The sequence below is a fragment of the Bufo bufo genome, chromosome 7, assembly GCF_905171765.1.
Source record: "Bufo bufo chromosome 7, aBufBuf1.1, whole genome shotgun sequence".
Classification (NCBI taxonomy): domain Eukaryota; kingdom Metazoa; phylum Chordata; class Amphibia; order Anura; family Bufonidae; genus Bufo; species Bufo bufo.
This window is the reverse complement of record NC_053395.1, coordinates 53,290,753-53,307,380: the sequence shown is the minus strand read 5'-3', so window position 1 is coordinate 53,307,380 and position 16,628 is coordinate 53,290,753. Positions and strand designations below refer to the sequence as shown.

At 43.0% G+C, this 16,628-nt stretch overlaps 1 protein-coding gene across 1 annotated transcript in view; it reads right to left on the bottom strand.

Moving 5' to 3' along the window:
* LOC121007528 (multidrug resistance-associated protein 1-like) overlaps positions 1–16,628 on the bottom strand; it is a 150,252-nt gene that overhangs the window by 82,136 nt on the left and 51,488 nt on the right. The window contains exon 9 of the mRNA XM_040439516.1: positions 5,851–6,069. Coding sequence (XP_040295450.1) covers positions 5,851–6,069 — 219 coding nt within the window. The remainder of the gene's footprint in view (positions 1–5,850; positions 6,070–16,628) is intronic.

Below are 16,628 nucleotides of genomic sequence, written 5' to 3'. Positions count from 1 at the left end.
GATCCGTCGTGTACTCCATTTGCCGGAGGTGCCCGCCGGATCCGTAACACCGCAAGTGAACTGAAAGCATTTGAAGACGGATCCGTCTTCAAAATGCGTTCAGTGTTACTATGGCAGCCAGGACGCTATTAAAGTCCTGGTTGCCGTAGTAGTAGTGGGGAGCGGGGGAGCAGTATACTTACAGTCCGTGCGGCTCCCGGGGCGCTCCAGAATGATGTCAGAGCGCCCCATGCGTCATCCATGCGCGTGGGGCGCCCTGACATCACTCTGAAGAGCCCGGGGAGCCGCACGGACGGTAAGTATACTGCTCCCCACTACACTTTACCATGGCAACCAGGACTTTACCATGGCTGCCGGGAAGCTAACCATTCAGAAAAAGCTAAACGTCGGATCCGGCAATGCGCCAAAACGACGTTTAGCTTAAGGCCGAATCCGGATTAATGCCTTTCAATGGGCATTAATTCCGGATCCGGCCTTGCGGCAAGTGTTCAGGATTTTTGACCGGAGCAAAAAGCGCAGCATGCTGCGGTATTTTCTCCAGCCAAAAAACGTTCCGTTACTGAAGACATCCTGATGCATCCTGAACGGATTTCTCTCCATTCAGAATGCATTAGGATAAAACTGATCAGGATTCTTCCGGCATAGAGCCCCGACGACGGAACTCTATGCCGGAACAGAACAACACAAGTGTGAAAGAGCCCTAATAGTGATCTGCCACATGCTGTCCTGCATGGGGATGAGTGATGGTATAACGATTGCAGCTCCCCATGTTGCGGAGGACATCGCTGCATGTAATAGCAATGGTCCTCTGCTAGCTACCTGCCAATTGCCAGGAGGGAATCGCTAGCAGCATCTGGGTGCTAGGAATTATGCATGATTAACACAACAACACGGTCACATATCAATGATGTATGTATGTATGTATGTATATATATATATATATCTCAGAATGTTATTGAGCCTATAATACATGTGTGATTAGGCCCACCATCAGAGAATAGTTATATAGCATCTGATCAATATTACTGACTCCATCTTTGAGCCTTATTTAGTTAGTTATCATGTGAACCATGAACTATTGCACCATTCAAATGACAACAGAGTACACAGTTATCCTTCGGATGGACTTTGACACTTGGCCTGCACTCTGATATTTTAAAACCCTACACAGTTCAGCCCCCAAACCTGCTCATTAGGTTGCGGAAAAGCTGTGAATTTTCACAATGGTTTTCACTCTTTCGATGCATGGAGTAAAATCCACCTCAAATCTGAGTAAATGTAGCTTTAGACCATAGAATGTTAAAATACTGTATCTTAAACTAAGTTTCCCCATCCCCCTATTCCTCCACAAACCTTTTTCACCATGCTGGCACTTTGAACACTCTCCTCAGCTCCCTACAGCAGCCCTTCTTGACCATTTCTAGGGCTGAAACTATTACTCAAATTAATCGAGTAACTCGACCAAAAAATCCTTGAGTTAGTTTGTGCCCTCAGCACAAAGCGTGCGTGAAGCGCTTGCTATTACTAACGCTCTGTGGCCTCAAAGCCGGCCCGGACCGCGCTGCACTGGATCCGGACATACACACATCGCCAGGATGTAGTGCACGTAAGCGGGCAATATGACTTGACACTGTGTGGCACCAGGACCTAATGCATCACGGGGAAGAAGAGGATGGAAGATCTCTGGAGTGTCGGCAGCACCCCTACAGGAAAGGTAACTAATTTAGTTCACTGGGGCTGCGGCTGTGCACTGATGGCTAGGAGGAGGACTGGGAGAACTGATAACAGTGGGGGCGAGCTGATTGCACTTGGGGGAGCAACTGATGGCATGGGGGAGCTGGTGGCAATGCTGGAGGAACTAATGGATTTGGAGGGGGAACTGATGGCACTGGGAGGGGAGCAACTAATGGCACTGGGGGAGGAACTAATAGCACAAGGGAGGGGGAACTGATGAGTTTTTATAGAAAACATTCTTTTAATTCGTTTTTTCTTATTAGAGTACTCGATTAATCGTTGTATTAAAATCGGTAGAATACTTGATTACTAAAATAATCGATAGTTGCAGCCCTAATTGTTTCCATCCTTCATTTCTCGTTTCTGTAGATTTCTGTCCAGCTACCCACCCACTGACACCTCCACCGATGCGCCGTTCTCTGCTCACAGAAAGTCCGGGTCAGAACTTCCTGAGAGCAGAGAGAATGGCGCCTGTGCAGAAGAGGAGGCAGAACAGGCCACAGTAAAACCTGCCCATTTAATGGATATCACTGCTGATGTGCCATCTTTTCCGCAGTGAAGAGCTAAAGACAGAAAGCGGAAAGAAAGAAGTGAAGGGGGTCATGTGATCATGCTAGCGCTCTGAAAACAATGCTGCCAAGGTAATAAAGGAGGTATTACAGGGAGCAAATACGAGTCATGCACATAGACCTCTGTGACTGGAAAACCCTGTTAATTGTATGATATTCTACAAAACTCAATTTCGGTTCAATTATATAAATTCATATGACAACTATGCATTATCAACACAAATATTCTATAAATCATGTAACTTTGCCAAACGCTTTTCGCAAGTCTTGATCATTTTTGAAATCCTCTCCTTGTGCAAACTCTATTTTGTACATTAACAGATGCATTTTAACCTTGAAACTTTGAGCATGTAAAAATACATTTGCAAACAATACACCCACGGGCAAAAACCAACTAATTTCTGCTGATCATAGGGACAGTACATCAAAGCCACTAAAAGGTGTAGTATGTCGTAAATCATAACAGCCCTGAACTTCTGTTTGTTATGCCATGTAAAGTACGTTTGCAGTAAAAAAAATTCTGTTTGCAAGCTTTAACTCCTTCAGACCAGAGCCATTTTTAAAGGACCAGGTCATTTTTTTGCAAATCTGACATGTGTCACTTTATGTGGTGATCACTTTAAAACGCTTTTACTTATCCAGGCCATTCTGTGACATTTTCTCGTCACATATTGTACTTCATGACAGTGGTAAATTTGAGTCAAAATATTTCATTTTTATTTACAAGAAAAAAATACCACATTTACCAAAAATTTTGAAAAATTCCCAATTTTCTAAATTTCAATTTCTCTGCTTTTAAAACAGATAGTGATACCTCCAAAAATAATTACTTTACATTTCCCATCTGTCTACTTCATGTTCGGATCATTTTGTAAATGGCATTTTATTTTTTTGGGATGTTAGAAGGCTTAGAAGCAAATCTTGAAATTTCAGAAAATTTCCAAAACCACTTTTTAAGGACCAGTTCAGGTCTGAAGTCACTTTGTGGGGCTTACATAATAGAAACCACTGATAAATGGCCCCATTTTAGAAACTACACCCCTCAAAAGGTATTCAAAACAGATTTTACAAACTTAGTTAACCCTTTAGGTGTTCCACAAGAATTATAGGAAAATGTAGATGAAATTTCACTTTTTTTGGCAGATTTTCCATTTTAATCCATTGTTCCAGTAACAAAGCAAGGGTTAGCAGCCAAACAAAACTCAATATTTATTACCCTGATTCTGTAGTTTACAGAAACACCCCATATGTGGTCGCAAACTGCTGTACGGGCACACAGTAGGGCGTAGAGGGAAAGGAACGCCATATGGTTTTTGGAGGGCAGATTTCACTGGGATAATTTTAAGTTGCCATGTCACATTTGAAGCCCCCCTGATGCTCCCCTAGAGTAGAAACTCCAAAAAAGTGACCCCATTTTGGAAAGTAAGGGATAAGGTGGCAGTTTTGTTGGTACTCTATTAGGGGTACATATGATTTTTGGTTGCTCTATATTACACTTTGTGAGGCAAGGTTTTGGCACAGTTTTTATTTTTTGTTATTTACAATGTTCATCAGGTTAGATCATGTGCTATTTTTATAGAGCAGGTTGTTACGGATGCGACAATACCAAATACCAAATATGACTAATTTTTCTGGTTGTTTGTTTCAGTTTTACATAAAGCATTTTTGGAAAAAAATATTCTCCATATTCTGAGAGCTATATATATATATATATATATTTTTTTTTTTTTTTTGAGCGATTGTCTTAGGTATCATTTTTGCGGTATGAAATGGCAGTTTGATTGGCACAATTTTGGGGTGCATATGACTTTTTGATCGCTTGCTATTACATTTTGTGATGCAAGGCAAAAAAAAAAAAAAAGGCTTTTGACAGTTTTTATTTTATTTTAAAGGACGCTTTTATTTTTTTTAACTTAAAACTTTTTTTGTAAAACTTTATTTTTTTAATTTCTTGTTTCATTTTATTTTTTGTCCCACTGTGGGACTTTAATGTTTGGGGGTCTCATTCCCTTTACAATGCATTACAATACTTCTGTGTTGTGATGCATTGGCTGTAAGTGTATTACACACTAAAATACACTTGCACCTTCATGCCTGCGAGATCCAGGGGACTGGATCTCACAAGCTGTCACCGAAGGCAGCCAAGATGCCTAAGGAAGGCATGGGGCTGCCTTCCCTGCCATCGGGTCCCTGTCACAGCAGCGCAGGGACCCGATGGCCACCCCGCACGTGCCGCGGTCAGCGCTGACCGCGGCAGTGCGAGGGTTAATGCGCCGGCATCTGTGTTTTCACCGATGCCGGCGCATACAGCAGGGGTCCGGCTATCAGTGACTGCCAAACCCCTACCGCTAATTGGGCGGGCGCAGCTCCTGCACCCGCCTGATCAGCCTGCAGTACTGGGCAGCAGATCATGCGGTCTAAATAGCACTCTACTGCCCAGGAGCAATGACTTTGTATGGGGACAAGTGACAGCAGCAGCCGCCATCACTCATCCTCATATTGTGGAGGTGATCGATGCATGTAAATGCAGAGCTTCACCTCCACTTAGAGCGTTAGTGATGATCTACCTTTGTAAAAGTGCCGCAGATTACCTGAAGAATGAGCAAATGCTCGTTCATCAGGCAATAGCATCTTTTATGCAAGCACAAAAATCATTGTTCGCCGGCAGCAGATAGTGCCGTCTAATCAAGCTCTGCTGCAGGCAAATAAAGATTCTGTATGGGGGAAGAGTGATGGCTTTAGTGATCACTTCTCCCCATACTGTAGAGGAGATTGCTATATGTAATAGCAGCGGTGTCCCCCGACGAGCAGAAGAAACGTTTCCTTTTCGACAATTTCAAAGCTCATCTATCAGTGTAATACAGTCCTTAACCCCTATTGCCTGCCTGTAACATAATTTTATTGCATTCCTATCTTGATGAGGTCATGTACAAGCGTCTAACATTTTTTAAGAGTTGTGCCTTTCTCACAGTCATTTATTTGGATACTGCCTGATGAAGGAGCATCTGTGCTATGAAAGCTTGCAAACAGAATACCTTTTATTGGCTAACCAAAAAAAAATATATCACTGGTATAATACTTTTGTCAATTTAACGCAAAAGTACTTGAAAGGGTTTTCTGAGATTTTTCTTATCAGTGGGGTCCGACACCCGGGATCCCTGCTGATCAGTTGTTTTGAGAAGGTAGTGGTGCTCCAGTAAGCGCCTTGGCCGTCACACAGCCGTACATTGCTTAATATCGCGCTCAGCCCCATTCACTTGAATGGGACAGAGCTGCTCCTAGGCTACGTGATCGATGAACGTGACATCACTGGCCTAGGAAAAGCAGAGAGAGGACCACGGCGCTGACAGACACGTTGCGGCCTTCTCAAACCGCTGATTGGCTGGGGTCCCGCGTGTCCGACCCCCACCAATCAGAAACTGATGACCTATCCAGAGGATTTGTCACCAGTAAAAAATAAAATCTCAGAAAACTCCTTTAACATCACATAGATTTGTCTAGCTAACATGGTACCACTCTATTTTGGCTATTCCGGTCACGCCAATACCTCATAAGTTCAGGACTGATGAAGAGGAATGTAATGTATAGAGCCATTAGTAGAGCTGTAAACAGGTAGTGGTATCCAAAAGACTTAATGATGATCTTCAGAAGTGACCGGTTATTTATCTGCATGCTGGGATTTTTCAAGAGAATCTCAGTCTCATCCGGATGAACTTGAACATCTTTATCGTCGTTGGCATTAGAGAACTTTGTGTGGACCTCTAACCTATTACGATACAAAGAGACACAATGAGTAAAGGTAAAATAGGGGTATATTGCAATCATCCAAAGTGTGAAAAAATGTATGGTTCATGTGGTGTTGCTGTGGTTTCCCACCATGAATTAATGGGGTTGTTCAACAAAAACTATTCTGCAATTTTCAAACCAGAACCTGGTCTGAATACTTTTATAATTGCATGCACTTTTTCCCCAATATGGTTTTTATGTATTTTCGCCACTTCTACAGGGCTCCGACGGTCCCAACGCATTGTTGACATCTAGGTTTATCTTTGCCTAACTTCCTGCCGCACTGCCCTGTGGATCCTAGCGCAGACCGGCATCACGTGGTTACAGCTGACTATCATCTCCGCCCCTTCATTCATTAGAAAGTGCCATGCCCGGTGAAGTCACCGGAGGGGCGTGGCTTAGCACAATGTCTCCCAGCCAAGTCACCGCCCCTCCCTGCGATCTGAATAATTACTGAGGCTGTTGGTGACGTCACCGGGCTCCCTGCGAAGCGGAAGAAGAGGCTTCGCTCTGCAGCAAGGGACCTGGTGCGTCACTGTCTATTAGAAAATAGGCACTTCCGGCTGAGAATTTGCTATATGAAAACGGGGCATCAGACATGTGTGGCAAAAGGTAGGATAGGCATGTGTGTAATATTTGTGTCACTGTTGTACACTTAGAACAATGTCCCCAATCCCGGACAACCCCTTTAAATACATAAAAGAATGGGAGAAAGACCTACTCCTAGATCCCGACACTAATGGCTTACAGAAGTGCCTCTCGCTCACTCCCAAGATCTCAAAATGTGTCCGTTTGCAGGAGAACTATTATAAAAGTTCTCACACGCTGGTACTATACCCCTGAGGTTATTCACAAAATGTATCCAGAGGTCAGCCAGGTGTGTTGGCGATGTAAGATAGAAATCGGGTTCCTTTTGGCACATCTGGTGGAACTGCCACAAAATTCTCCCTTTTTGGGACGAGATCTGAAAAATCCTCTCAAGTTTGTGGAGTCAATGGTATACCTTCTCCTCGGTTATGCCTTCTCAACTCACTAGACGAAATCCAAGGCCCGAACTGTAACTCCGCATTGTTAACACAACTACTGGCAGCTGCAAGGATTCTTATAGCTTCAAACTGGTGGCATGATTCTGCCCCTCAAATTATTGTCTGGGTAAAGAAATGCGATGATATATATACCGTAGGATGGATGGGAGACCGGACAAACACTCAAGTTTACTAATACATGGAAACCTTGGAGTGAGTGTCAAGGTTTTTCCCCCTGACCAATCCTACTTTTAAATAATGAAACTATATGTCGGTGGAAGGAAGACACTCTACTACTAATAATGCCCCCCCCCCCCCTGTATTCCCATGTTTTACTATTTCGTACATGTTCTTGATTATTATGCAACCTTCAGATATGTATCTATACTAAGTGTTGAAAAAGCACATGCATCTGTATGTGATATCAATTACACTGAACCCTTGTTTCTCAATAAAAATTTTGTTTTCAGTTAAAATGTCGTATAGCCACTGTGCTTATTCAATAAAATGTATCTGTATAGTGCCACCTGCTGCTTGTCCTTTTCCTTATTTCTTCGTCCACCGCAATGCTCAATCTAAACCTTCAACTGTCACCAGCTACTGTATATCTTCTGTTAGATGCTGTGACAATTACAGTTGCAGCAGAAAGGACACACCACCTGAGCTGCCAGCCTGAAATAAATCTAGCAGAACAATTGGTTCAATAAATAGGGAGATCTCTGGATCCATGTGAGGTTCAGGGCTGGTCCTAGGTTTGTTAGAAAGAGACTGTCAAGTACCATGTGATGTCTGATTTTCATTGCCAAATCATGGAATAACCCCTTTAGGGCCCTTTCACACGAGCATATCCCTTGAGAGAATCAAGTTTCGTGTGAGAGAGGGATTGTGCGTTCTGCAGTTAGAAAGTGCGCGGCATTATCATGACTGATAATGCTGTGTGCCTCTGCATGACTTTTCTGTAACAGAATCATACTGACATAGAGCAGTCAGTATAATTCCGGAGAAATTAGGCTATTTTATGCTAATTAGCAACTGGGTGCAACAAGGGTGGTGCCTTTGCACCTGAGGCCTGGCTTCGTTTTCTTTCTGGCTGCACCCACACCACTTTGACCCACAGGGTGTTACAGGAAAATATGGTTTCCAGCCAGAGCCTCAGTCTGATGACCACGCAAATATGCCTAATAATTGGATATAGTGTACACCGATATTCACCCATTGAGTATATATAAATATCCCAGTAGACTTTATATGTGCACATATACATATTTGTAGTCTGAAATTGTATTCCATTCACACGTGAGACTGTGGATCCTGCGGCCTGCACGTGTTACAGACGTGTACAGTCGTGGCCAAAAGTTTTGAGAATGACAAAAATATATTCGTTTTCACAAAGTTTGCTGCTAAACTGCTTTTAGATCTTTGTTTCAGTTGTTTCTGTGATGTAGTGAAATATAATTACACGCACTTTATACGTTTCAAAGGCTTTTATCAACAATTACATGACATTTATGCAAAGAGTCAGTATTTGCAGTGTTGGCCATTCTTTTTCAGGACCTCTGCAAATCGACTGGGTATGCTCTCAATCAACTTCTGGGCCAATTCCTGACTGATAGCAACCCATTCTTTCATAATCACTTCTTGGAGTTTGTCAGAATTAGTGGGTTTTTGTTTGTCCATCCTGTTGTGCATTTTCATACGTATACAATATTATCTAATGACATTATAATCAAAATGTATGCTCATCTCATTGCCTTTAAGAATAAAATCAGCCTGAACCAAAGTTCTATTATGTGGCTGAGGAAGCCAAGATGAGTTCATGGAAAGTTCAGTTTATATAAAAATAATTGTGAACATAAACGGACATTGTATTTAAAAGTTATTACTAAAGATATGGGACTATCTAGAGGAGTAAACCAACCTTCTAAGACATGTCTGTCTGGAGGGAACAAGGTTACTAGATAAGGACTCATATCCTTGAGGCACACCTGCTGCATGAGGTTCAATTTATATATTCATAATTATATTATATATATCTCTGCATGGTATATTTAGTTTACAACATATGTTAATCAATAATTCATATAATGTGTTATCTATGTGTAACAATGTATCGATTTATATGTATGTTATACCATGTATTTACCATTTAGAAGGTATTGTAGAAGTAAGTTTATGTTAATTGGATTTCTGGGAAGAGTAGATGTTATTTCAAAACAATAGTTATTCATGGATGTAGATAAGTGAAATGTACAAGTTCCGATGCCAAGCATCAAAGCCGCTATACAAAAATTTTCATCAAGTCAACCTATATTTCAAAAAGATAGGAGAAGACAGTCAAATCCAACAAGTCCAGGATATAGGTAATTAAAACTGTCAGGAAAAAACCTTCCTCAATGATTTATATAAAAAGGTCAACGAGGTCATGTGAACGTATTATTAGATATTTAATTTTAATGCTTAAAAGTTGTGATGTTCATCTACGATACCGCAGTGCCATCTGGAGGCAGATGGACAATATTATATTATTTCATTATTTGTTCTATACCATATTAGGAGTTGATATGACATCATGGTGTTATTAGCATGCGAATACACCCACCTTACCTGATTGGGAATCCTTAATTTAAAGGGGATGATTCTTAGATAAGGGGGGGGAATAATTACTCGTGTACGGAGAAAGAGATGAGGGAGGAAAAGAGAGAAGTTGAGCTCTCTAGAGAGGTCTATGAAGATGAAAGACATAATGAGATGCGCTATGGTGGACCAGCCAGCTTTCCTAGGAGCAGAAGTGAGTTTCCTACTAGGACTTGGTAAGAGACACAGAAAATGATATTTCATTTTATTAAGACTAATTTGATAGTGTGGGTGAAATTATACCATCTAGATTGGCGAATAAATAAATAATTAAATTAATTGATCATCTCCATATTGAGATGTAGTCTTAGGATATTGTGAGGCTTCATTCTACCTGCAGAAGAATCTAGGCTCATAATCTAGCAAAGCATTAAATAATTGTGTATATATATATATATATATATATATATATATATATTTTGATAGAACATTCTTCGCCAAGCTAAAGTGATGGATTCCCACAGGAAAGACTTATTTCAAGTCCTTCCCATTTAAGATATGGTCTAGCAAGATCCTAGATCCCTGTTATTTGTCTTAATATTCTTACCAAAGTTATATATGTGAAAATAGTCCAGGATGGGGCGGAAGGATACAGTTGTCTCTTCTAAGTTATATCCTTGAATGGATTTGCCCATCTTGAAGTCATGTGATGTGTAGTTGGTTAGGGGGGGGGGGGGGGGGGGCAGAATGTATTTAGCATTCTATAATGATGTCTAGGATTAGACATGCCCATCTTGATATCATGAGGTTTTCTCTGAACAGAAGTAATGTATATAACTTATGTTCATATTTTGATATCCTAACCTAATAATAGCTTGGTTATAATGCGACAAGTTATTTCCACTCACATGTATTGTTAAGCTTGTAATGCTTTATATTAACGCTATATATATATATATTCATTTGCATGTATTATTGTTTATTTACTTATATATGTTAATAACCTTTTAACCAATAAATCGGCATATTTTTATAATACCTGTGTATTATTGTATAATGCAGAACTACATTTTATCATTAACGTCATCTCACGTCAAAAAGAACTTATTTATCTGAGGAAATAGTCGGACTCAGATGTGAATTGTATCAATTAGGTTGTCTACAATTCACCAGGTCATGATTTTAAGAATTTGACAAATTTTATACATTTTATTTTTTTATGGTTAATTATTTTTATGACCATAATTAATAATTCTTAATTGAATTATTACCCCCCGACGATCCACCTCTGAGGATTGACCACAACTTCTCAGTGGGATCAAGATCTGGGGAATTTCCAGGCCATGGACCCAAAATGTCAACGTTTTGGTCCCCGAGCCACTTAGTTATCACTTTTGCCTTATGGCACGGTGCTCCATTGTGCTGGAAAATGCATTGTTCTTCACCAAACTGTTGTTGGAAGAAGTTGCTGTTGGAGGGTGTTTTGGTACCATTCTTTATTCATGGCTGTGTTTTTGGGCAAAATTGTGAGTGAGCCCACTCCCTTGGATGAGAAGCAACCCCACACATGAATGGTCTCAGGATGCTTTACTGTTGGCATGAAACAGGACTGATGGTAGCGCTCACCTTTTCTTCTCCGGACAAGCCTTTTTCCAGATGCCCCAAACAATCGGAAAGAGGCTTCATCGGAGAATATGACTTTGCCCCAGTCCTTAGCAGTCCATTCACCAAACTTTCTGCAGAAGATCAATCTGTCCCTGATGTTTTTTTTGGAGAGAAGTGGCTTCTTTGCTGGCCTTCTTGACACCAGGCCATCTTCCAAAAGTCTTCGCCTCACTGTGCGTGCAGATTCGCTCACACCTGCCTGCTGCTATTCCTGAGCAAGCTCTGCACTGGTTGCACTCCGATCCCGCAGCTGAATCCTCTTTAGGAGACGATCCTGGCGCTTGCTGGACTTTCTTGGACGCCCTGAAGCCTTCTTAACAAGAATTGAACCTCTTTCCTTGAAGTTCTTGATGATCCTATAAATTGTTGATTGAGGTGCAATCTTAGTAGCCACAATATCCTTGCCTGTGAAGCCATTTTTATGCAACACAATGATGGCTGCACGCGTTTCTTTGCAGGTCACCATGGTTAACAATGGAAGAACAATTATTTCAAGCATCACCCTCCTTTTAACATGTCAAGTCTGCCATTTTAACCCAATCAGCCTGACATAATGATCTCCAGCCTTGTGCTCGTCACCTGAGTTAACAAGACGATTACTGAAATGATCTCAGCAGGTCCTTTAATGACAGCAATGAAATGCAGTGGAAAGTTTTTTGGGGATTAAGTTAATTTTCATGGCAAAGAAGGACTATGCAATTCATCTGATCACTCTTCATAACATTCTGGAGTATATGCAAATTGCTATTATAAAAACTTAAGCAGCAACTTTTCCAATATTTATGTAATTCTCAAAACTTTTGGCCACGACGACTGTACATATCGCCATATGTACATCCTGAGAAGGAAATTGGCCAAGGTTTTCATTAAAGGGATTCTGTCACCTCATTTTCGGTTATAGAGCTGCGGACATGCACAGCTAGATCGCCACTAGCATGTCCGCAATATACCTGTCCTATAGGGCTGTGTGCTTTTATTTTGTTAAAAAAAATGATTTTAGAGATATGTAAATGAGCCTTGTAAGGAGCCCAAGGGGCTGTACGAACCTCCCTGGAGCCCAGCCACGTCCCCTGTGAAGAAGCCCAGCACCGCCTGCGTCCTCCGAATCTCCTCCTTTCTTCACAGTTAGATTGCCGTAATCTCGCGATGCGCGAAATTGCGCATGCGCAGTTCCTTCCCTGAGGCTGATGCCAGCACAGAGAAGGAACACTATACCGGCACTGCGCATGTGCGATCTCGCGCAGCGCGAGATTACGGCAATCTATCTGTGAATAAAGGAGGAGATTCGGAGGACATAGGCGGTGGTGGGCTCCTTCACAGGGGGACGTGGCTGGACTCCAAGAAGGTTAGTACAGCCCCTTGGGCTCCTTTACATATCTCTAAAATATATATTTTTAACTAAATAGAAGGACACAGCCCTATAGGACCGGTAAATTGCAAACATGCTAGCGGCGATCTAGCCGAACATGTCCGCAGCTCTATAACCGAAAACGAGGTGACAGAATCCCTTTAAGACAGAGCAATACATTTATGTCACCCAATTGCAGGATGAAAAGGGGAAATGCAATAAAAAGTTTCATTTAATGGAACGAAACATGGCATGTAGGGCCATACAGTAAGGGACTTACAGGGAATAGGCCCCATTTAGGGACAGGTTCCGTATGGGGTCGCCCCTGTCGGGGCGAGTGCTCCGTGTCGTTGAGGCAGGTCTATGAGAATAGCCCCCGACCATCCATATAGGGAGGGCTCTAGACCAGGGCATTATAGGAGTATCCAGATTGCCATACCAACATAGCAATTGGACACCAGTGCCTGTTACCACACTGGAGCATTGACGCCACCCACCATCCTTTGGTCATCTATCTACAGGACGGGGTAAGACCCACCCACTATTACCTTACCGCGGCTCTAGATGGTGGAAATATATGTGTTTATATGTATGTATGTTATTTTGTCTTTGTCTCACTGCTACCACCAATGCTTTTTAAGTGAAATTATAGTAAAAGTTATATTTTATATTTATATATACTTAGTCCACATGTGGTAAATAAGTTAATAAGAGGTGTGACATATCTCTGCACACATGCACCTGGTGCATAGAGATAATTTTTGTATTTAATTGTTGATTAATTTATGGATATGGCAGGTTTCCTAAGTACTGGGTTCAATGCGGATAATTGGCTGACAGAGGCCAAGGAGGTGTTTTCTGGGAAAAAATTTCTACAGAAAAAATATACCCCTTCGTACAGTGCGGCTTTTAGAGAGTTAGAAAAAACTTATAGGGAGCAAATTGTGTCCTGGTGGGAGGTCCAGAGCTTGGAGCACTACCTGGAACACAATATTGTACCGAGGGGTCTTAGGATTACATTGCTACCAGCCAATAGATGCAGGAATGCATCACTAATGACTAAGTGGGAACAGGAAGCAACTGCCAGCTCCTTGCGTCTCATGAAAATTCTAGTAGAACAGGAGCACCTCACACTAGAAAGTGCAAATAAGAAGTTGAAGGATCAGATTGAGGTCACTCAGACATTTGCACAAGAAACTGACTTTGGAATTAAAGAAAAACAGCTCCAGACAGCCTTGGAAAAATTCCAATATCATTTAAAAGAGAGAAAGCATAAGCAATTTACACGTGACTTATCAGACTTTAAAGAAAATAAAGCTTATATACTTTTGAATGAGAAAGGGAGAATAGAAAGGGACACTGATCTGTCCTCAACGGAGACTGACCAATCTGAGTCTGACAAGGAGCAATCGGGCAGTAGAAGGAATGTGGCTAAAGGGAGGGGGCGTGGGAGAAGAAATTATAAAGGTAACTCCTATGATAAAAATAATCAAGGTTTTTTAGATCAGAACCCATCCTACCCCCTAAGAAACCAGTCACAGCAACAACCGATGGCAACACAGGCCCAAAAATAATTAATTTGTCCTCCTACTGCTTAACTGAACCCGAAAACAGTATCTTGGAAAAGGGGCTCTCGTTTGGCGACGGGTGACGCTCAGACACATTTGCATGGAACTTCCGGCAGCCCGGGCGATCATGTGACACCAACTTCCGGTGGAATGGAGCGCATGGGAACGGCATGCGTTCCATGTGCGTTCCACCGTAGGAGGGTGGAGCAGGAAGGCGGAAACAGCTGGAGTCGCTGATTTTAAAAGGCGAAGCAGTGGAATGGGCTGTGCTCCCACACTGCCGACATCTAGCAGTAAGGTGAGGGTATCGCTGGGGACACTTCCCCATACCCCGGCACATTATAGTGACCACGTTTTGTGTGTATCTTCTTCTGTGTGTTTTTTATAGAAACCTTCTGATTTCAATGAGCCCCTGATGAGCTCCATTTTTAATGGAACGAAACATGGCATGTAGGGCCATACAGTAAGGGACTTACAGGGAATAGGCCCCATTTAGGGACAGGTTCCGTATGGGGTCGCCCCTGTCGGGGCGAGTGCTCCGTGTCGTTGAGGCAGGTCTATGAGAATAGCCCCCGACCATCCATATAGGGAGGGCTCTAGACCAGGGCATTATAGGAGTATCCAGATTGCAATACCAACATAGCAATTGGACACCAGTGCCTGTTACCACACTGGAGCATTGACGCCACCCACCATCCTTTGGTCATATATCTACAGGACGGGGTAAGACCCACCCACTATTACCTTACCGCGGCTCTAGATGGTGGAAATATATGTGTTTATATGTATGTACTGTATTTTTCGCCCCATAAGACGCACTTTTTCTCCCCTCAAAATGGGGGAAAAATGCCCCTGCGTCTTATGGGGCGAATGCTTGCAGTTTTACATCGCAAGCTGCGATGTAGGAGTGAGCGGGGACTCAGGGAGGGACTGGGAGGAGGAGCTGGGGGCCGGCAATAGCGGCGGGGCGGTGCAGTCAGTGTAGTATAGCCCCGCCGGTATACTAATATAAGATGTCTTATTCAATTAATCGTTATTAAACATGCCCCCCAACTCCTAATAGTACCTTACATCCTAACAGCTTCTGTAGAATGCAGGCAGGCAGGCCGGGCGGGCGGCAGCGTAACTCCCTGATGTCACGTGCCTGCGCCGCCTACTTTATGAATGAAGCAGGCGGCGCAGGCAAGTGACGTCAGTAAGGGACGCGCCGGCCGCCCGGCCTGCCTGCCGGCATTGTACAGAAGCTGTTAGGATGTAAGGTACTATTAGGAGTTGGGGGGCATGTTTAATAACTATTAATTGAATAAGACATCTTATATTAGTATACTGGAGCGGCCACTGTTATGGGGTGGGGGGGGTCTGTGGATGGCACATATATAACAGTGCCACCCACAGATCCCCCCTGTAACGGTGCCACCCACAGATCCCCCCTGTAACGGTGCCACCCACAGATCCCCCCTGTAACGGTGCCACCCACAGATCCCCCCTGTAACGGTGCCACCCACAGATCCCCCCTGTAACGGTGCCACCCACAGATCCCCCCTGTAACAGTGCCACCCACAGATCCCCCCTGTAACAGTGCCATCCACAGATCCCCCCTGTAACAGTGCCATCCACAGATCCCCCCTGTAACAGTGCCATCCACAGATCCCCCCCCTGTAACAGTGCCATCCACAGATCCCCCCATAACAGTGTCAGTCATCCACAGATCCCCCATAACAGTGTCAGTCATCCACAGATCCCCCATAACAGTGTCAGTCATCCACAGATCCCCCCCATAACAGTGTCCGTCATCCACAGATCCCCCCATAACAGTGTCCGTCATCCACAGATCCCCCCCATAACAGTGTCCGTCATCCACAGATCCCCCCCATAACAGTGTCCGTCATCCACAGATCCCCCCATAACAGTGTCCATCATCCACAGATCTCCAGTAATAGTGCCATCCACAGACCACCATTAGGTCCAAACCCACAGCACACCTTTTGGTTAAAAATATATTTTTTCTTATTTTCCTCCCCAAAAACCTAGGTGCGTCTTATGGGCCGGTGCGTCTTATAGGGCGAAAAATACGGTGTGTTATTTTGTCTTTGTCTCACTGCTACCACCAATGCTTTTTAAGTGAAATTATAGTAAAAGTTATATTTTATATTTATATATACTCAGTCCACATGTGGTAAATAAGTTAAGAGGTGTGACATCTCTGCACACATGCACCTGGTGCATAGAGATAATTTTTGTATACAAGTCCCGCTTAAACCAACCAATAACAAAGCTCCTTGTTGTAAGGAGCTTTGTTATTGGTTATTGCAGGCACAGGAAGCATCGCTGCGCTGCCTGTGCCGTTCACAGCGTGTCC